Source organism: Equus quagga, chromosome 10 (assembly GCF_021613505.1).
Source record: "Equus quagga isolate Etosha38 chromosome 10, UCLA_HA_Equagga_1.0, whole genome shotgun sequence".
In the NCBI taxonomy this organism is placed as follows: domain Eukaryota; kingdom Metazoa; phylum Chordata; class Mammalia; order Perissodactyla; family Equidae; genus Equus; species Equus quagga.
This window is the reverse complement of record NC_060276.1, coordinates 7,880,643-7,903,267: the sequence shown is the minus strand read 5'-3', so window position 1 is coordinate 7,903,267 and position 22,625 is coordinate 7,880,643. Positions and strand designations below refer to the sequence as shown.

General features: G+C 43.2%; 1 protein-coding gene across 2 annotated transcripts; it reads left to right on the top strand.

Moving 5' to 3' along the window:
- The first annotated feature begins 10,395 nt into the window (after positions 1-10,395).
- On the top strand, positions 10,396-18,699 carry SLITRK2 (SLIT and NTRK like family member 2). 2 transcript variants are annotated; one of them, XM_046672528.1, is made up of 4 exons: positions 10,396-10,842; positions 14,727-14,780; positions 14,875-15,043; positions 15,260-18,699. In XM_046672528.1, the coding sequence occupies exon 4, from the start codon at positions 15,303-15,305 to the stop codon at positions 17,838-17,840; it is 2,538 nt and encodes an 845-aa protein (XP_046528484.1). In that variant the 5' UTR covers positions 10,396-10,842; positions 14,727-14,780; positions 14,875-15,043; positions 15,260-15,302; the 3' UTR covers positions 17,841-18,699. The 2 variants fall into 2 exon arrangements, with proteins under 2 accessions (XP_046528484.1, XP_046528486.1); XM_046672530.1 differs by lacking the exon at positions 14,875-15,043.
- Positions 18,700-22,625: the final 3,926 nt, after the last annotated feature.

Sequence of the window (22,625 nt, the reverse complement as noted above, 5' to 3'; positions counted from 1 at the left end):
GAATTCCCAAATGACACTTCCACTCTCATCAGCCAGAACTTAGTCACATGGTCATACTTAGCCGCAAAAAAGTTTGGTAATGATAGTCTGTATTCTGGGAGACAATGTGCAAGAATAAAATTTGGGCTTCTCTGACTAAGCAAGCAAAGTGACTGGAGAACATAAACTGAAAGCCTGCTGCAGCAGCTTTGGCTTGTCTTAAGGTCTGTCTTAAGACTTCTGAGGACAACTTTATATTTACAAAGAACGACAGTCCCTTCTAACCAGTGACTCTGGGGTTCAGGGAAATGACATGTCCATACGGTGTCTGGTTTCTTGGTAGATTATGCCACACGTTGCAGAAATCAGAGCTTAAATCTAAGCCACATTTACCACAGGGAACTAGACAGGTCTGGATATTTTTAGCTAACCCATGGAGCAAGCTTGCCAGAAGTCTATTTGTGTGAAGGACTGAGGAGATTCCTGGCAGAGAATTCACCTTAAGGAAAGAGTCATTCATTTGTTGTTTGCATTTCATTCATTTATTCAAGAAATATTTCTTGAGTATACACTCTGTGTCAGTTACCAAACATACAACAGCAACAACAAACACAGTCCCTGCATACAGACCTTCCAATGTAGTCGGGAAGGTAGCCATTATGAGAAAGGAAAAGGAAATACTATATAGAATAACTAAATACATTGCTATAGAGTTACATTCTACAGAAAAAGAGAAACAAGAGTCTGCAATACAGAAGAAAAACAAGCACCTACTCAGAACACTGAAGACAAAGTGTCCCAAAAACGTGTTTATTATCTGGATGTTGCTCATTTGTACTGGTGAAAAAATTGGAAACAACTTGGATGTCTATTAATCAGGGAACTGATAAATATAATTTGATATATTTATCTGATGACTTATATAGCAGTTAAGCTGAATGAATTAGATTTATATGCAACAGCATGGAAAGATCTCAAAGAAATGTTAAATTACAACAATAAAGAATACACATACAGTGCTCTCTCACAAAACAAGCCTATATATTGCCCATGGAGAAATATGCATATGTAAATTTATACAAAACTGACCGGAACTCTACACATCAATGTGTTTGCCTTTGGTGAGAGGTAAAAGGAATGGAACTGGGGGTGAGATGCAAAGCTGACTTCACCTGCATCTTCACATGTTTATTTTTATATTAATAATATTGTTTTCATTGACTTTAGGTCCTACATCATCAATTGGGGTGGTGGGAACAAAGGTATTTGCTCTGTTATACTCTGTATTACTTTTTTCTCTCTCTCTCTCTCCTTCCTTTTTCAATCTTTATCTCTTTTAATTCTCAAAAAAAAAAAAAACTCTCAAAAAAAATGTGATAAAGAACTTTTCAGCCTACCCAGCAGCAAGGAGTCTACCGCTAATATTTTCCCTTGGGCTCATACATTTTTGTTATGCCACTGTCTATATTCATGTCACAAAGTATAAAGGACAATTAAATTCACACACACACACACACACAGAGACGTGCACATTCTCACAAACCAGGTGAAGCTGCCATAGTGACATTGGTCTTGCTATGATAAAGATTATTACCTCAAAATACCTCTAAATCTAGTTACTTTGGATATACCAGACATTTTCTGAGTTTAAAAAGAGTGCATACAATTTATGACTAAGCAGAATTGACCTTGAGGAAGCACCAAACGTAGCATTTCCTCCCGCTTTGAAGTTGTAAAAAGAATTTCCGTTTTGACAAACTATGAGCCAGATCGTGCTACTCACTTAGGTAAAAGATACTAACAGTCAATTTTTTCTCTCAATTAATTAATAAAGAATTAGAGCCTATGGTAATGTCCCATAAGGAGTTCACTAGGTTATAGATATTTTGTATTTTGAGCAGAACGAATTACTATAGAAAGAATGACGGTTCAGTCAAAAGCTCCTATGATAACAGTAGCTATAATTAATTGATTGTCTACTGTTGGGATTTGCGGGCGATAGCTGTTCACTCTTTTAAATCCACTGTGGGTTCACGACTAATTGAGAAGTAAATGAAGGTATCACATAGATGGAGATCAAAGTGCCAGCTTCATACTGTAAAACTTTAATTCAATCATTTGGTTAGGTCTATGGCCACAGTTGGACTTCCTAGTGAAGATTTCTCAAGTGAATTTAGCCACCCAGTCCCAGGCAGTGCTATGCACCTTCTGAGGGTAGGTTGCCCTGAAAGAGGGAGAACACAAAAGGCAATGAGCTAAGCTTGTCCAGATTCTTCACTCAACATCACTAGCAAAGTCACTTCTTCTTTGGGATTGGGAGAGAGAGGGAGAGAGAGCACTCTCTTCCGATTATACTCAAAAAGGATGACATTCCTTACTCTCTGGACCAAGCTATGTACACTGGAAGGAGAACATGGTTCCCTCTTCCCCTTTTCAATATCAGGCACAGTATGAAACATTTTATATCTGTTTTCTACGTTTCTCACAGCAACCCTCACGAAGTCAGGACAATTATCAAGACTTTACAAAAGAGGAAAGTGAGACTCAGAGAGTTTAAGTAACTTGTCCATACTCACACTCTTGGTTAGATGGTTGAGCTGGGATTCAAACCCAGGTGTGTATGACTCCAAAGCCCACCTACGTTCTACTATCCACACATCATACCAATAAAATCACCTGACTTCTCTTGAAAATAATTATAGTAATGTAGATGAGGCATGAAAATGTCACTAGTCCTTTCAACTTTCTTGGATAATCGGTGCTTGCCAATCACATGCATTTGATTCAGTATTAAATCATGTGAAATGTCTCTTCACAAAAATGTATTATTTAGTTTTAAGTTAATTCACCTTTGTAACTCTGAGAGGTTAAGGCCCATTCTGCCTTGGGTGTGTACACACAGTAACTATTAGCAATTAAAATGAGTTACAAATGTGTCAAGAAGAGATCCTGCTACTGAAATCCAGGTCAGGTTACTTGAAATGGATATGTATCTTCCTCTTCTAAATGTTAATTAGATGTTCTATTTTATCTTCAAAAATTCCTAGCAGAAATTTTCTTGAAGTTGACACTTATAGGTCAAGGGAGCTTCAACATAGAGTCATCAGCCCCCACACTTATGAAGCCTATGCTGAAGGATTTATATAACTTTACTTAAAATTTTGAAAAGAAGAAGAAAGTAAAATGAAAAAAAACCGTTATGGACCCTGGGCTCCCTGCAACATCCTCAAAATTATTCAGTAGACCTAGTAAATGAAATATACGAAAAGTAAGCTCAGATTCCTTTAAATTTGACATTTTAGCATCTACGTGCCAATAATAAAGTAAATGTTTGAAACTCAACGCTGAGGTCTGTGCTCACTTTTCTTCAATTCAATAAGTATTTATTAAACATTTTATTCCACTTTATATAGTTTATCCCCCAAAGCACAAATAAATAGCAATGCATTTTTAATCAAGAGTTTGAAAATAAAACGTTATTGCTGTATGTGGCTGACCAACAAGCCACTTTTTATGGCCATATGGTAACATGGTTCATGAGCAGCGTGTATTGTGTTATATTAAATTGTAATACTGATTGTCAATAAAAAAAAAATACAATTCTAAAACCAAAGTATCAAAACATCAACCAACCAATCAGAGGCATTTGTGAGAGTTGGGAGGCCTGAAGTTTACTCTTGGCTCTGACTGTGTGATTTAGAATAAGTCACTTCACCTCTCTGAGCCTGAGATGAGTTTCCCCATCCATAAAATGAAGACGTCGGACTAGAATTGGCCCTGCAGGTTGCATAAGTTTCCCTTGAGAGTCCTATAAAAATGCCATTCCCAGACTCCACCTCTAGAAAATTCCATTCACTGAGTCTGGAAGGGGGCCCAGAAATCTGCCTGTTTACCAAGGTCCGAGGGAATATGGATGCTGGAGGTGCACACAAACCACACTGTAAGGTACACCAAACCGAAATCCCCTCCCAGCTCTACCATTCTGCCAAGCCATAGAAAATTCGGTAAAAACAGCCACCATGATGGCATCTTTTTTGCAGAAACTTCTATGTGCTGTTGGCCCATTTCAATTAATCATTTTCTCAGGATATAGACTGCTGCCTGTGGTGTTTATAGTTTTCTTTGACAAAACACCTAATTGTGAACGAAGGAATTCCCAAATCAACTTTAAAAGAAAAGAGGAGGGAGAGAAGGAAGCAAGGAAGTAAAGCGGGCAGGCAGGCATATATGCAAAACACAAATTCTCAGGCTATCAAGTGCTTTTAGTCAACATCTATACCCAAAGTGATCACTGACATTTTGCAAGTAGAAAATTCTTAAAGAGGACTCATTACTTTGGTATTTCAATGAAAGATAACAATTGAACATGTGTGAAAGCAGCTTTGTAAATCTGCAGAGTTTAATTGTAGATCACTCCTTCCACTCCCCTGTATTCTGAGATCTTTCTACATAGAATTATTTGTTAGATTAATATATCATAGTAGGTTTTTTTAATTACTTAAGGTTCTATTGCATATTAATACTGAAAACGGATCAAGAATCTGGATAATTTAACTCTATATAGGTATTATGGTTCATCAGGGTTCTAGGACTCTATTTTAGACAAACCACTTACTTAATAATCAGTGGAAAAGCCCAATTTGATGATCAGGTGGCCTGTGATCAATATCACCACTACAGCTCAAGACTGAATTTGCCTAATGGCCATAGGAGGGATAACAAGTGAACAGTGTCATTGTTCCCTAATACATCCCAAGGTTGTCAATGTCAATCATGGTGCATGTGTTCAGACCCTTCAGTAAATCATATATTTGAATTCCAAGCAACTGGGACTTTACAGCAGGGACTCAGGCTTATGCAAAATTATGTACTACTTATTTGTATTCAAGAGATAGGAGTTTTCTTACGTTGAGTGATTATATTTTATAAAAATTGTAAGCAGAACATTGATTCATTAATTTGACTACTGTCCTTCCTTGCTGCAAACAATAACCAGCACTCATCAGTTAACAATACTGTCCATATTACAGTTATATGCAGTTACATATTAATATTTCTATTGAAAAGTGCATTAAAATAAAACAATTCAACATATTTAAGTTATGGCAAATAAGTTGTCCAGTTCAAGTAGTGCCATTTCCTGACCTGTACCAACTAGATCTATATATAAAGGGCTCAAAGATCAGCATGCTGAACTCATTATTCTGAAGCAATGATGTGTAGCAATAAATGAGCTTCCTTTTGCTTCCTTTCAAAATACTAGTAAAGCGACACTGATCTCACTATGGTACTTGAGTTGCTGTGGTGATGCCCAGAGTGGAGGACAAACCTGGTAATGATCATGCCTCTAGTTTTGACATGGTTTCCTGGGGTTGCCCCAAAGTGCTTTTGAGAAACTCTATATGGTTCCTCCACCCCAGATAGACTTCAGGCTATTTTTCTGAGAGAGCTTCAGGGATATTTAGGTTATCAAAAGTGTCATGAAATTTGAAGCTTTTTTTTCCTTTTTAATTTGCCTAGGAATCACAATACAACCACAGACAGATGCAAAATTTGTTTGACACATGTCCCGGGGCCGTTACATTTGACTTAAAGGTGACCTCATTTGTAATAATCAGGTAATAGGGGTGTGTGCTAGGTGTCATTGTAAAGTCACTTAGGAATCTTCTTGGAAGATGAAAAATGGAAGGAAAATAAAAGAACTGATAGCACATCTGCATAATAAATCATCAAAATTAAGGTAAAAAAAATTCTCCTCTCATTGATTTGCAGTGATGGTTGAACGCTGCAGCCAGCTACTACTTGAAAATGATTTTATTTACTTTCTAGATATGACTCACCTCCCTCTGAACCCTCAATTTCTAAACCCTGCTTCATTTTGTGCAAGTCACAACTTCAGGGTAGATCTGGAGTGTGTCATCCTTGCTATTTTTGAATATTAATAGCCTAGTCCGCTTCACAAATGATGACTTTTTTAAAAATCAGAAATACTTAATGCAAATCTTTAGTAGCTGTTCTTCTGGCTGTAACTCTTTACAACTGGGTGTCTTGTGTGCAGACATTTTTGAATGTTCCAGCAGAGTCAGCATTAAACTCTCTACCACAGCACATACTTTACCATATATTTATACTAGCCAAACACAAATACATAAATAAAATCAACAGAACTTAGTACAGAGGCTCCACTGCATTATACCATTCCAATAATGTGCAATGTCAAACCCAATAAATTTGGTTTCCTCCTGAACGCATTAGGTTGTAACTCCAGACCAAACTATAACTTCCAGCTGCAGGGAGATTAATAGGATGGAATGTGTCAGGATAAATGAAATACCTACTAATGCTGTTCTAAGCCTTATCTGTAAAATCTGCAGCTTTGGCCGTGTATATTCACTCCCAAGTCCAGTAAACTTAAATATGGTTCTCACGGATGAATCACTCCACTCAATCAACAGGGAGGGAGCTCTAGACGCCGGAGGGAGCAGGTGCCATCTCTAAGGGACACTTGATACAAGTGGTTGAGCACCAGAACTTTTTCCATAACCTCCCACCCATGCACTTCTTTTTTTCTCTATTTCTCTTCTTCTCCTTTTTCTTTATTGCCCCTGTTCTCTGTTCTGTCCCATTTTTCCTTCCTCCCCTGCACGATCCAGAATGTCAGTGTTTTTCAAACTGAGATACAACCTATTAGTCACTCATGAAATCAATTTAGCAGTTCACAGCCTGCAATTTTTTAAACCAACTACAATGGAGTATTTCAGGGTACATGGCTATGACAAGGGTAATATTGTTTCAGAAACTTGTGGTTCGGCCCTTGACTGTTCTCTGGGTCACGATGGAAAATACATTTCTTCCTGAAGAGCAGCACCAATACACATTGCCTGCCTGCATTGATGGTCCTTGGGGCATAAGAGCTGGCAGGCTGCACAAGGTAGCAGACCACAAAGCAGGGCATCAGGAGCCCAGGACCTTGCTCTTGCTCTGTTGCTAAGTCATAATGTATATTATGTACGTTGTGTTCCTTCAATTTGTTTAAGTGTTAAATAAACATAAAGTGTTTATACACATACACACATATACTATGTATACATAAAACAAATAACATATATAGAGAACATATACATATACATGTTATGTGTGTATATATATATATACAGCATGCTGGTGCGACTGGAGAGTGGTAGAGGCCAGGGATGCTGCTAATCCCCCCACATTGCACACAACAAGCTCCCACGACCACTCATTCTCTGGTCCGAAATGTCAACAGTGTCGGGGTTGAGAAACTCTCATACATATACAGAGATCCAACTACCTGGAAAATGCTAGAGAATAGACAGAATGTTTTTAAGTTTTCATTTGAATGTTTGACATTATATTGCTCCAACTAGAATCACAGGTAACTTTTTAATCCTGATTCTATTACCCAATTTAAATTAAAATGTTGCTTTCTCACTAAAATCATTGTTTTATACAATTTACTGATCTTAAGAAGTGAGTTTAGGAATCCCTCACTTCAAGATTTCCCCTCACCTATGTAGACCACGGCACAATTTTCAAGGGCTTTTGTGTGAATGCTGTCCTTAGTGACTGCACATGCAGGTGCTAATCCCCAGCGTTACACGGGCGGGAAATGAGAGAGGCACCGTGCCTGCTCAAGCCCCTCTGCAGTAAGAAGCAGAGGTGGGACTTGAACCCAGGTCCTTGGTCTCCAGCGTTTCAATATGTGTTTGATCAAAAGACAAACTACTCTGGGTCCTGGGCCAGCACTGTTCCAACCAGGCCAACGTGCTTGCCAAAATAATCAAAATAATTGAATTAGAGTTAAAAATATCCACACTTTCAATAGCATCAAGAACCAAACTCTACATATCCTTTAAACTATAATTACTGGTATTAATGGCATGTCCTCTGTTGCGTTTCTTTATTTAGGAATTTGTCTGTCTCTGCCTGAACTCTTCTTCGCCCTTTGGTTCAAAAGGGACAGTATTCTCTGAAAACATCTGTTTTAGAATTACTGACTCTGCATAACATTTCTACTTTGTCCTCTTTTTTTTAATTTTTTAAAGCTTGCCAGCTCTGGGTAGGTATGTAGAAGGTGGAGGCAAACTCAGGCAAACTGTGTACTACATAGCAATTGGACAACTTTTGCATCATCTTAGAAATGTATGCACATTTTTTAATTAATCCTAGATGAAATTTCTGAGTTTCTCCTAAGCTTAGAAAGAAATTATAAAAACCCAAGCAAAATTTAATTTTATTTCTCTCTTTTCCCAATAGCATTACAAGCACGGATCTCCAAGGCCTTTGGTAATGTGAGCTAATCAATAGAGAACAGCACACAAACACAGAGATACACTTACAATACCACTACACCAAAGAACTCATCATGCCATCTTTATTAATTAACAAAGTGAATTAATATGCATGTCTTTAATTTTCAGTTATTTCAGAAAATTTTCCCTAACAAAAACTTTTGGAAAAGTCAGTATAAAGCAGCTTTCAAATCAATCGGTACATTTAAAACTTTCACACACTTCAGGCTCTCTTCTACTGTAATTATCTATGCAATAACCCTCACAGAAAGTTTTGTATGGCTCATCATTTTTTGTTTGTGTGCATTCAGGACACCTTTCAAAATTGCCACCCACCTACTTGAACATTTTATGCTGACAAAAAGAAAAGCCTGCTCTTTCTCATTGTAACTTACTTCAGTGCGGTCCCGTGTGGAAAGCAGGCTGCTAAATGCTTCTCTGAGGGCTGGTAAACACGTTAGCTTTGCTTACAAGGCTAATTACAATTGATGCATGCCATATTTTACATGTTTCTACTGGAGCAAACTATAATGTCGGTTTTTACCATTGATACGGTATTCCTCATGCAATCTGTGCACATTGCTGTTTTGTATGTTCCCTTTGGCTAGGGACACACCATCCTTCTCAGTACAACTGTCTCCTGTTTTCAGCATGACTGTCTCATTAATTCTGCCTTTGAAAGGCCTCTCAGCTCTGGCTTGGGTGGTTGTTTGCAGCACCCATTAAATAACTACATGAAAAGATGACACAGTCAGAAATGAGGTAAAGACAGAGAGGAAACAGCATGAACTGTTCTAAGTTGGTAACAACACGATGTGCCCCGCCGCCGTTACAGTCTGCAGCAAATAGCATGGTGGATGTTTTACTCAAATAAGGATCTTAACAAAGTGGGGCGATGTATCTGAATCAGTACCGGTAAACACTCTGCCCACGTGCAAATGTGAGAACTGTGTGATCCTGAAATTGCTTATTTGAAAGGCAGGGAAATCTCAAAAAGGCTTTCTCGGGGATGAAGTAAAACGAACAGGAACGACCCTTAAAACCTCAGAGATATTATAAGAGATAATCCTTTGGACTATTACTAAAGTAAACTCTGCCTATATTCATAACATAAGATTATCAGTAATATTCTTTTAAAAAGGCCCAGCATGGTCTCCTTAGAAAACTGTTATGAAAAGAAAGCGAAGAAGAGAAGGAAGAAGCACAAAAGATTCCCAAGAGGAAGGACAAGAATGAGGTGGAAGTCCGTGCTGTGAGAACCTGGTTTAAATGTATAGGAAATAACCTTGAAAACAGACAAATGCGGGGCAGATTCATTAGCAGGAGAGAAAATTTTGCTCTTAATTTGGCACCTTCTCCTCGCCTCCCTTTCTATTCTCCACCATGGAGCTTGTGGATATTCTGAAGAACTGGGGGTTTTACAGACTCTGGAGGGGTTATGAAAAGGACAGGGGACAGTGATGACTTTCATTAAGGCTGTTCTCCTCCGGGATTAAGGGGGAAATGTCCTGATGCCATCAAATAAATTTGGCTTAAATTAATACAGCTGCAACTTTGTCCGGAATCCCCCGGGGAGAGTGAAGAGAGGCCCCAGGGAAAGCAGGTCCTGAGGGGAACTGCAACGCTCTTGGCCCAAGCCGCACCTCCCTCTCGAACTACAGTGACTCTGTCACTGAGCGCCTTCCTTTAAGCGAATCACAACCACCTGGACTACTAATAAGAGGGAAAAGAAAGGAGGAAGGGGAAAGGAGGTAGTTCCAGACAATGAGGTGAAGAATAGAAAGAATCAAATTAAAACAGGGACTGGAACACTGCTAAGGGCTTGCTTTTGTTAACACATTTGTACAAGTGTAGCTCAGCTCTAGATTATATGGAAATTCCTTGTTTACCATCCTCGTAGGAGGTCCTTAAAGATCTGCCTGCGAACTCCAATGATTGGGCGCTTACTAGTTATGGGAGGCAGCCCTCCCGGAGGGTGTCCAGCTCAGAGGGCTGGCTGCTCTTTCGCTTGTCCATAACTTCCACCCAGTGGTCTTAGGCTCCCTTCGGATGTGGTACCGACCGGGTGCCATCCTTATTTCACTTGACCGAGTCCAAGCTGCAGCCGACGGTGGAAGCTGCAAGGGCTGGGCAGAGTTCCAGGCAAGAGGGGCCGAGAGGCGTGAGCAGCGCTCCGCGGCGCTTGTCAGAGAAATGGAGCAGCGGCTCCTTTGTGGGCTGGTACATCCCCCTCCCGGGTGCACAGCGGGGACATTTGATCTGCGGGGTGATTGATAAGTGCGGGAGAGGGGCCGCTGTCCCTCCCTCCTCCTCCTCCTCTTGCTCTCTCCCGCCCTCCTCCCTCTCGGCTCCCTCCCTCCTTCCTGCCAGTAGCGCTGCCCGGCGGCGAGCTGCTCCAGTGGGGAACTGCCTGCCCTAGGGGCGCCGCCGGCTCGCCGCCGTGCCCTCGCTCCTGGGCCGCGCCAGTCCGAGGCTGTGCCGGCTCCCGCGCCTCCCTGGGTCGCGGATGCTGCGGGCGCCTCCGGGAAAGCTCCGGGCTGCGCGCTCGCTGGTAAGTTCTGAGCGCTCGGGAACGCCGTGACGACGAGGCCGGCGAGGTGGCTCCCTCGGCCCTCTGCCTCCCCGGCCGCCTCCCTCGCGGAGGGCACGGGCGTGGGAAGACTGCGCACCCGCCGCCCTCTCCTGCCACCCCCGCCCGGGCCGCTAGCCCCGGGACCGTCCTCGCGGGCGTGGGCTCTGGGCGCAGCGCAGCCCCCGGTCCCCGCCGCCACGGGCGGCCACGCGTCCGATGCGGGCTGCCGCTCCCGAAGAGAAGGCTCCGCCGGCGAGCGGCTCCCAGGACCGGGCTGAGGGCAGCGCGCGTGGCCGTCGAGGCTACGGGCCCCCGCGCCGGGCACCGGGCGTCTAGCAACAAGGAGGAGGGCAGGTAGGGCTGCGCTAGCGGCCGGTGCCCGGTTCCCGGCGACGGGGCACTCGCCGAGCTCTCTGGTCGCCCGGAAGAGTACCTCGGGAAAGGCATTCAACCGGCAATGGGAGAAGGCGGCCGGGGGCTGGCAGCAGAAACCACCCTCCACCCCCCCTCCCCCACCGCACCACCGCATCCCTGCGGGACTGCTGTTAACCCCCTGGTGGCCTGCGGGCGGCCGGGGCAAGGGGGCCTCTCCGCCCGCTGGCACTCACCGCGCCCTGTGGAAGCCCTGGCGACTCGAGCCGGACTCTACTCGGTTAGATGCAAGTGAGACTGAGGCGACGAAGTCCTCGTTTATGCCTCCCTCGCCCTAGCGAGGCCGGGGAGCGTGTGCCTTATTTTAGCGTCCGCCTCTGCCTCCCTTGGGCTCCCAGTTCACCCAGAACCTCCCCACCGCCTTAAAAGCCCGCTCTCCTAGCGGCGTGCTGCGGCGGTTCCCCTGAGACGCGGGGCCAAAGGAAACTTCTTAAAGTACTGTACCGGGGTGGAGGCTGAGTCGTTCCAAGAACCACGTTTGGGAAAGCAGCTGTGGAAGCTCAGGGACAGGCAGTAGACGGAGGAGGGGTGAGAGGGTCCACCGGCCTGTGTAGGAAGCTAACCAGGGAAGGAAGATCTGCCACAGCACTTTAGGGTCCCCAGCGTCGTTCCCCCCAGCCGGCTTACCGCCACATTTCCCTCACTCTGTAACTGTCAAGAATTTCAAGCGCCCCCAGCTCCCTCCCCAAGCTCTCTCTCTCTCCCTCTCTCTCTGAAATTCCTAAGAAAATAGTCTCTGTTCTCAGGGAGTATTGACAGCGGCAATTCAACTATGTCTCGAAGGAAATTACTATATTTGAGAACTAAAACTAAAATTTGATATTTCACCTTCAAATACAATTTCTAAAAAAGACACATTTAGGTAAAACACCACCACCACTATTTACGTTTGGGTAGATAGTTCTTCTGTAATTCATATTAAGCAGTAGTGAGCTTTTTGCAAAGCTGCTGGACTGGGACTCAGAATCCCTGGGTTCTGTGTCTAATTTTATAGATTCTTGAACTTAAGCAAGTCAGCACTTCCCCTGGTTGAGGAATGTCCTCATCTATAAAATGAATAATTTCAAAGGTCTTGTACAGCCCTTGTTCAAAGGGCTTCCAATTCAATGAAATATTAACCTAATTAATAAATGTTTGTTAAATGAATGACAATGAATAAACCATGTCTCTCTAGGAACTATGTATATTTAATATTTGGAAATATGTAGAAACAAATGCCCCTTTCCTATGAAAGGTAGCTGAATTGTGCTCACACTGCATCACTCTGCTTGCACCTAATCATGCAATTGCAATAGACAGTGGGGGGCTATCACAGCGCTGCCCCCTCCCCCTCTGAGGACAGCTCATCTCAATGTTGCTCTTTGGCATAGAAAAGGAAAATTTGAGGCCCCAGAAAGAAAGCATCTTGCCCAAGACGGAGCAAGACTTAGAGGATGGGCATGGGACTCATGATATCTGGTCCAAGGCTCTTCCTGGAACGAAAAGGAGGGGGGAAGGAGAAAGCTCGAGAAAAGTTCCAGAGGAGACTACCAGAGCCACAGGTTGCCTTAGTGCCTAAGTTTATAAACTATCTTGAGTCCTTGGGGAGGAAAGAGCTTGTGCGAGCTGAACAATTCTAGGACCTGAGCTGAACAGGGAAGGAGGAGGGGAGAAGCAAGGGGGCTTTCCGCTCTCAGAGGGCTCATTTTGCCTATGTGATCCTCTCTATCCACCTTTGGCCCAGCAATGGGGCCCTTTGTTGACTCTGCCTGCAGCAGGGTGGGACTGAAGGGACGAGGAAAGCAAGCTGAAAGGTTTTGCAGGACAGGCACATGGCTTGGTCGATTCCTTTTACTACTCTCTTTCATTTCCTCCTTTTCCTGCCTCAACTCCCCCATCCCCACCAGAGACAGCCCCTGGCCCTCCCGGCAACAACAGACATTTACATCTTGCAAATGGACTCCACACTGGGAGACTCCTGGGTCCAGGGGACCTTAAGATATAATTAAGGAGAAACGAGATAATGAAGGCAAAAACCCAACGCCTGGCCATTAATAATGCTATGGAAAGATTATCTGAATCCAATTGAATGTCAGAGCACAGAGGGCCCTTACAGTCCACCTTCTTCTGCCGATGGGGACGGGAAGATCCAGAAACAAGTGACATACCTGGCAACAGAGCTAGATCAGAACCCAAGACTACTGTGTCTCAGGCCAGGACTCCCTTCAGCTCTCCTTCCTTTCTCAGGAGCCAGTTTTCCTGCATCTCGGCCTCCTGTTCTCCTAGCCCCCCTGCCCCTGCAGCCTGGAGAGCTTAGGCACCCTTCTGTGGGCTCCCACGCCCAGCTGAGGCTCAGCCTGGCAGTGCCTTTCTGACACCCACTCTTCTTCTCCTTCCTTCAGGCAAAAAGCACACGTTTAAACCTCATTATCTGACTAAGTATAAAACCTCAGGGGGGAGAAGGGTTTTGTTGTTGTTTATCTCAGTCTATAAGCTAACATTGAGCTGGCTTTCCCAATCCAGACAGATATGTTTGGCCAGTCACCACCCAGAAAGTAACTCTCTCAGCACTGAAACAAAGCTCTGTATGTAAAACATAAATCCCCTAGAAGAACTCCTCGCCCTCCTACACAGACATACTGGTGCGCACACACACCCCACTCTGCGCACCAAGAGCATCTGAGCTAGGAAGCTGGCAGGCAAGCGGGCCCCACTTCTATAGCAAAGAGGCACATCTCTACATACACACACACACACACACACACACACACCCCTTGTTGGGCAGATTTGGACCCCTGCTTGGGAATCTGTAATGAGACCCCCCAGGAATGGCCAGGAGGGAGGGGCAGGTGGAAGAAACCACTCGGAGGGGCTGGAGGAGGCCAGCCGGTGCGAGCCCCTTAGCGGGGCCCCTCCTGGAGAACCCCTCTCCAGGAGCTTCGCCAGTCGCTCGCCGCCCGCAGGGTTGGGTTGGAGGTGGAGTAGTTTAGAATCAACTGACGCAGCCCGGATTTGAGCTTTGCACAGCCACTCGCAGGGAAGGGAAGCATCTGCCCCTCCCTCCCCCACCGCGCGCCCTCGATCCACTGCCTGCCCCCTCCCCCCGTGACGTCACTCTAGCCCTGTCCCGGGGAGCCTGCAAAGCCTCTCAAATTCAAACTGCTAGGCGCACTGCTGCCGCTGCCACCGGATTGGAAGCGCGCGCCCAGGCTAGGCCGTCGCCGCCGCCCGCCGACCGGGCCGGCCGGCTCCCCCACCTCCCTGCGCAATCGCACCCCGGGTTCCCGTCGGCTCCGCTTCCCGCCGCTCGAACCTTCCTCTATCTCTCCTGCTGCCTGCCGGATTTCTAATTTCCGCGCAACCCCCAGCCAAATTAAATCAACCAACGGAAAGCGGGGCATCCCCCTGGACGCGGCGTCTCCTTTTACCTTGCTCTCCCTCTCTTTCTGAAGATGCTAAACTACTGGCGGACTACAGAGGAGAGGGGTCCCGTCTTCTCCTGATGTGTGAGTAACCCCCACCCGGCTCTGTCTTTCCTCTTCCATTCTCCCCCCTCCCCCGCCGCCAGTCCCCTGATTTTCCCACCCCCTTTTTGCGCAGTTAAAAAAAAAAGTAAAGCAATTTCTGCTGCGAGCCCAAGACGGGCGAGCCGCCTGAGATCTCTTCAAGATACCCCAGGGGAGGAGGAGATGGGCTGGATTTAGTAGGACAACTCGGTTACTAATGACTCCGCGGCTGGCTGGGACCCGCCGGGAAATCAGGTGCAAGCGTATGTGTTCGGGGACGCGTGTGTGGGTGGGCTGGGACGGGGGAGGGGAGGAGAGAAGAAACCGCTTTGAAAGACGCAGTGATTTCATTCTGCCGTGTGGCCCACTCCCCGCATTCTCCCTGCCTCCCACTCCGCCCTCTTGCTTTGCCATTTTAATCAGGCTTCCTTGTTTCTTTCTCCCCCGCATCCTGCTCTCTCCCGCTCCCCCTCCCCAAGGTTTGCCTGTAGGTACCTGAGCTGACACCGACGGTGCCTAAAGATGCTGAGCGGCGTTTGGTTCCTCAGTGTGTTAACCGTGGCCGGGATCTTACGGACGGAGAGTCGCAAAACTGCCAAAGACATTTGCAAGATCCGCTGCCTGTGCGAAGAGAAGGAAAACGTACTGAATATTAACTGCGAAAACAAAGGATTTACAACCGTCAGCCTGCTCCAGCCCCCCCAGTATCGAATCTATCAGCTCTTCCTCAATGGAAACCTCCTGACAAGACTGTACCCGAACGAGTTCGTCAATTACTCCAACGCAGTGACTCTCCACCTGGGTAACAACGGGCTGCAGGAGATCCGAACTGGGGCGTTCAGCGGCCTAAAGACCCTCAAGAGACTGCACCTCAACAACAACAAGCTCGAGGTGCTGAGAGAGGACACCTTCCTGGGCCTGGAGAGCCTGGAGTACCTCCAGGCTGACTACAATTACATCAGTGCCATCGAGGCAGGGGCATTCAGCAAACTGAATAAGCTGAAAGTGCTCATCCTGAATGACAACCTTCTGCTGTCGCTGCCCAGCAACGTGTTCCGCTTCGTCCTGCTGACCCACTTAGACCTGAGAGGGAATAGGCTGAAAGTGATGCCTTTCGCTGGTGTCCTTGAACATATCGGAGGGATTATGGAGATTCAGCTGGAGGAAAACCCATGGAACTGCACTTGTGACTTACTTCCTCTCAAGGCTTGGCTGGACACCATAACCGTTTTTGTTGGGGAGATTGTCTGTGAAACTCCCTTTAGATTGCATGGGAAAGATGTGACCCAACTGACCAGGCAAGACCTCTGTCCCAGAAAAAGTACCGGTGACTCTAGTCAAAGGGGCAGCCATGCTGACGCACATGTCCAAAGACTGTCACCTACAATGAATCCTGCTCTCAACCCAACCAGGGCTCCAAAAGCCAGCCGGCCACCCAAAATGAGAAATCGGCCAACTCCCCGGGTCACCGTGTCAAAGGACAGGCAGAGCTTTGGACCGATCATGGTATACCAGACCAAGTCCCCTGTACCCCTCACCTGCCCCGGTAGCTGTGTCTGCACCTCTCAGAGCTCAGACAATGGTCTAAACGTAAACTGCCAAGAAAGGAAGTTCACTAATATCTCTGACCTGCAGCCCAAACCTACCAGTCCAAAGAAACTCTACCTAACAGGGAACTATCTTCAAACTGTCTATAAGAACGACCTCCTAGAATACAGTTCTTTGGATTTGTTACATTTAGGAAACAACAGGATTGCAGTCATTCAGGAAGGTGCCTTCACAAACCTGACCAGTTTACGCCGACTTTATCTGAATGGCAATTACCTTGAAGTGCTGTATCCTTCTATGTTTGATGGACTGCAGAGCTTGCAGTATCTCTATTTAGAGTATAATGTCATTAAGGAAATTAAGCCACTGACCTTTGATGCTTTGATTAACCTCCAGCTACTGTTTCTGAATAACAACCTGCTGCGGTCCTTACCTGATAATATATTTGGGGGCACGGCCCTCACCAGGCTGAATCTGAGAAATAACCATTTTTCTCACCTGCCTGTGAAAGGGGTGCTGGATCAGCTCCCTGCTTTTATCCAGATAGATCTGCAAGAGAATCCGTGGGACTGCACCTGTGACATCATGGGGCTAAAGGACTGGACGGAACATGCCAATTCTCCTGTCATCATCAATGAGGTGACCTGTGAATCTCCCGCTAAGCACGCAGGGGAGATACTGAAATTTCTGGGGAGGGAGGCTATTTGCCCGGACAGTCCAAACTTGTCAGATGGAACCATTTTGTCAATGAATCACAACACAGACACACCTCGGTCGCTTAGTGTGTCTCCCAGTTCCTATCCTGAACTACACACTGAAGTTCCACTTTCCGTCTTAATTTTAGGATTGCTTGTTGTCTTTATCTTATCTGTCTGTTTTGGGGCTGGTTTATTTGTCTTTGTCCTGAAACGCCGAAAGGGGGTGCCAAGTGTCCCCAGGAGTGCCAACAACTTAGATGTAAGTTCCTTCCAGTTACAGTATGGGTCTTACAACACTGAGACTCAGGATAAAACGGATGGCCATGTCTATAACTACATCCCCCCACCTGTAGGTCAGATGTGTCAAAACCCCATCTACATGCAGAAGGAAGGAGACCCAGTAGCCTATTACCGAAACCTGCAAGAATTCAGCTACGGCAACCTGGAGGAGAAAAAAGAAGAGCCAGCCACACTTGCTTACACTATAAGTGCCACTGAATTGCTAGAGAAGCAGGCCACACCAAGAGAGCCTGAGCTGCTGTATCAGAATATTGCTGAGCGAGTCAAGGAACTGCCCAGTGCAGGACTAGTCCACTATAACTTTTGTACCTTACCTAAAAGGCAGTTCGCCCCCTCGTATGAATCTCGACGCCAAAACCAAGACAGAATCAATAAAACCGTTTTATATGGAACTCCCAGGAAATGCTTTGTGGGGCAGTCAAAACCCGACCACCCTTTACTGCAAGCTAAGCCGCAATCAGAACCAGACTACCTCGAAGTTCTGGAAAAACAAACTGCAATCAGTCAGCTGTGAAAGGAAATTATTTACAACCCTATGGCATCGAAGGATGCTGCTCCAAACTGTTGGAAGCACTGCATTTGCTCTCCTGTCTGTTTGTGTTGGCCCTTTCCCAGCGTCAGTGGGGGACTTTGCAAATGTTTGGGGGATGGGGTGAAGCAATGATACTGCTTTTTCAAGTTTTCCTTTAAATTATTTCTCTCTGGCTCTCCCCCTCCCACCTTTTTTTCCCTTCTCTCCTTAGGAATCATCACTGAACATGAATGTTTCTACAATGCATTTTTTTCATATATTTTGTTTCTTTTTTCTTCTTTTATTTTTCCAGTGTGGGAATGGGAAGAGGAGATTATAGTGAATGAAGAAAGAGTAAGCAAACTTTGCAGATGAAAACGGATATTTTGTAGAAGATCTCCAAAGATCTTTTGAGACTATAAATTCTTTTGTAAATAATGATATATGGTATTTCCGTCTTCAGTTTTCAAGATAGCCACTAGGCATCACTTCTTTGTGTTAAAGTGCCTTTGCACTTTAAGTACATTACTTAAATGTTGCTTTTAGCTTTGATAAATTGAACATATTTTAATGTGTTGTATTTTTGAAATTAAAAACACTGTAAAATAGATTGAAATGTCAGCTATATGAAGTCAACGTACAGTTTGCTTGAGTTATAGAAACCAGCCTATCATCAAATGATTCTAGTTCTAGGACTTTATAGATTTAACTGTAAAATATTTCCTTTCCTCTGGGTTTGTTGTAAGTGATTTTATTTAAGTCAACTAAGGGGATTTAACAGTGGACTAGAGGTAATAAGCCACCTCAGTTGGGATTAGTAATTCATTAATAAAATATATTTAACCCAATATCAGAGTGAATTGAACAATTAATGCCCTTCCCTAAATCATTATTTTACACTAACATGGTCAGTGTTTTAGATTATTTTCCTAATTAAGAGTACATTACACAACTTGTAATATATTTTTTCTGCATTAAATTAGATATTTTTATATATTTAAATGAAAGAGTCTGTATTTCTAACTTTTTAATTGAAATTAATATTTTTTCTGCCTATTGAAACATTTTCTACAAACACACACCAGTAGAGGCCGCCACACACCTCATTTAATAAAGACATAGGAGCCATTAAATACCTGGAAGGAAGACTTCAAAGGTCAGATTCAACTTCCCAAGTAAGTTCTCTGCAAATTCAAGGCAGCAGAGACAAATGTCTACGTTACTTTCTATTTCTTTTAGGATTAAAGGTTAGGGTCAGAATCCTTCTCAATTTTCACATTTTCAGAGAAAGCAGCATTTTCCTCTTGAGTGTACCTAAGCGTTAATGGGGTGCTGTCATATCGCGTACTATTTGCATCTCCAAATCAATTAGTGAGTCCCTAACCCCAAGACAGTCTGCATCTGGTTGCTTCTGCCTTCTTGAGGCATGTGTTACTTGAATTTTTCCTTGTCAGCTTGAGCAAGGCTTTCCTTTTGGTCTTAGCATTAAAATGATTTTAACTAACCAAGTCTATATAACGTTTCTGAAGCCTATTAGCCTGTAAATAATTTTTAGATGCAAATATTATTTTGTGATTTAAACAAACAGCCCTTCTTTACAACAAAAAATCGTTTTGTTTTGTCTATTGTAAATCCTTATGCAACTGGGATGGTGATCTGCATATAAAGTAGTCCAGCTTTTCACTTCCTTATTAGAGCAATTGATGGCGTCTGAAAGCAGCACACTGTTTCCTTTTCATAAATAGGGTACTGCACATAATAATCCTTTATTATCATGTGGACATTGAAGTGGATCCTGATATCTTACTTTTAAAGCTTTAAAATGACTAATAGTACATTGTCTGTCACTATAAACAATTCATGTGATAGGCTTTCAATTAGGAATTACTTAAATCCAAATGATTTGGATTAATAACTACTGGTGCCAAATAGCTTTTTTTAAACAATAGAAGGTAATTGTGTATATATAAATGTAAAGGGCGTTCAGGAAACAATGCCTCTAACAAGCTAAAATCTCTGAATATCTACAGTGACAAGCTAATGTGTTCATTCTTTGATTAGAGATCATAATTCCTATTAAATCTATTAGATCAAAGTTGAAAATGGTGGGCTGAAATGATCTACAAGAAAGGTAATGTAGAGAGATTTTACATTTCATAGAAGAGGAGCAAGAGTATCATGCTGGTTGAACTTGGAGATAGCTCCTGGAAACCATCTCCTCTCTTCTCTTTGAGTGAAGTACTTATTATACATAAAAAAGATTTTCAAAAACCCTCTTGTGGCTGCTCTCATTTGGTGCAATTATAAATACGGAATAGAGAGGTAGGTATTTGGGGAAATGATTATGAAGGCAAATTATTATATATACTCTGTTAAAGATAGTTTTTAGGTTTAAACTACATGACTAGAACTACTGATGTAGTGATTCCACTTGGGTGTTCTTATTCTCCTGACAGTAAATTCATTCCTGTAAAATGCCATCATCCATAGATCATTAAATCATTAGTCTTAAATGGAGATAGCTTAATATTCACTTAGTTACTTGATTTTAAAGAGGCCTCCTGGAAGAACGATTCATAAACTCTCTTGCTTAATAATTACAGTTTACTTCTAGATTCTCATGCTTCTTAGATTTGTACTTTATTAATATTAGGTTTTAAGATGAAATTGTTTGAATGTGGTCCAGACTATTTCATTTAAAGGCATAACACATCATATACTTTGAAGCTTTATTTTCTAATGCAATTACAAACACTGAGTTTATTAACTTATTAGCATCCCCACTGACTACATTGTTTTGCTTTATCCACTCAAGTGCTTTCAAACATATTTTATTTTAGGATTTTTAATTTTATCTCCTACAGCTGGATTTTGCTATTTCCTTTTATTTCACATGCAGCTTGTAATGGGTATGAGCATCAGCACAGCGAAATGGTTCCAGCCAACAGAATGCGATCTCCCCTGGCCCTGCCTGGAACAGATCTATATGTCTGGCCCTACAAATGGCAAATGGTAACTCCCTTCGATTCCAGCTCTTAATTAGTTACTTTCACTGTTTCTGAATATACCTGTGGCTAAATTTGTATTGAAACACTCAAAAATACCACTTCTCAGTCTGGACACAATTGCCAAGAGTCTAATTTGGTTCTCAAATTTGGTCAACCTGTGTGCCTTTTTAGTTTACTCCAGCAGTTGGTGAGTAAGGAAATGACCCTTCAATATCCTCTGCTTTGTCCTCTAACTCCTAAGCTGATTTAATTTCTCTAAATATTTGCATGTCATCAAGGGCTCAATATTTCATGGATTTTACAAAAAGTGTATAAGGAACAACCGAGAGGTTCTGTGATTTTTCAGACTCTGGAAATTCATTTTAATTGTACACCTTCCAGAAACGTACTGGATTGGATGCTAGAGTGAAGAAAGCCTTCCAGACAATCCTCCCAATCCAATCATTTCTTCATTCATTCATTCATTCAATAAATATTTATTGAGTGCTTGCTTCCTAGGTGCCAGGCTCTATTCTGTGTGCCGAGGGGACACAGAGATAGAATAGACAGGATCTCTGCCTCTCTCCTCCCCCCACCCTCCACAGTGAGCATCGTGCTAATAAAGGAGAACCTTATCTGAGTGACAATCACCCAGAGTAAATGGTGGGAACAGTCAGAAATGCAGGAAGTTGGGTTTGTAAAGGTGATTCTGTACAATGAAGTATAAAACTGATGTATCATCAACAGACTAGCTACAATGTAACTACAACATCTCTTTAGAGTTACACAGCTAAAAAGGAAAAAAACCCAGAAAAATAAAATAAAACAAGTTTCTGCAGAATAGGGCCCAATATTATGGCCTGAAGATAGCTATATACTTGGGCTATCTAAAGATCTACATTGTAAAGATGAGTCCAAAAATTGTAAATAGAAATTCACAATGTACTTCAATTTTATGGAATATCAATATTTTAGAGGCAATATTTACTTTATATTTCAGTGGCTTAAAAGATAACATTTTGGCTTAAGTGTCTTTTACCGATACAATAAGACACTAACCTAAATCCTGAGAGAGAAAATTAAGTACTGTATATAGGTTTACTTTGCTTCTCACAATGGTTGTGCAAAAAGTCACGTGTCAATTGAAGTTTTGTAAATCAAATTGTATTTTAAATGCATTAGGGGAGCTGCCATTTAGATGAAACTTGTGAATCCTTTTATAAAGCAGAAAACCATTTTATAATACAAGTAATCGCTCTCTAATCTCTCTGTTTTGTATGTTTGGATTTTCAATACCGACTTTGCTTAAAACAGAGCCCACCTGCATAATCAGAGTGGGTTTTGCCAGTGTGCCGCTTGTGCTACCAGTTTCTTGGTTGCTAAGGGCTTATACTTGAAAACCTGCTGCAGTTTTGTGTGAGTTGAGCTATCAAGCGATTCTATGATGGCGCAGCAGCATTCCTGAACAGCCCGAGCAGCCAACCCATTTCAACCCAATTCAGCATAGGACTCTTCTGCTTAGCAGCGTCTCCTCTCTCACATGTGGCCATGTTTCATTAGAAGATAGGGTGACTCCTGGAGTCACATCCTATAAAGTGCTTAGAGTCACAGGTTTTATAAGAAATATGTTATTATGTAAACATACTGAATTGCATGTGTGTTAGAATTTTTTAGCAGTATTTTAGCTTGAAAACACTTGTACAAATACTGTTAGATTTAGTTGCAAATAATTGTTCTCAAGTTACTGGAATAAATGGCAAATGAAACAAGCTCTCGTGTAAATAGACTTCTGTGCCAAATA

Coding starts and splice junctions, on each gene's coding strand:
- SLITRK2 (XM_046672530.1), top strand. CDS start 15,303: ATGCTGAGCGGCGTTTGGTTCCTCAGTGTGTTAACCGTGGCCGGGATC.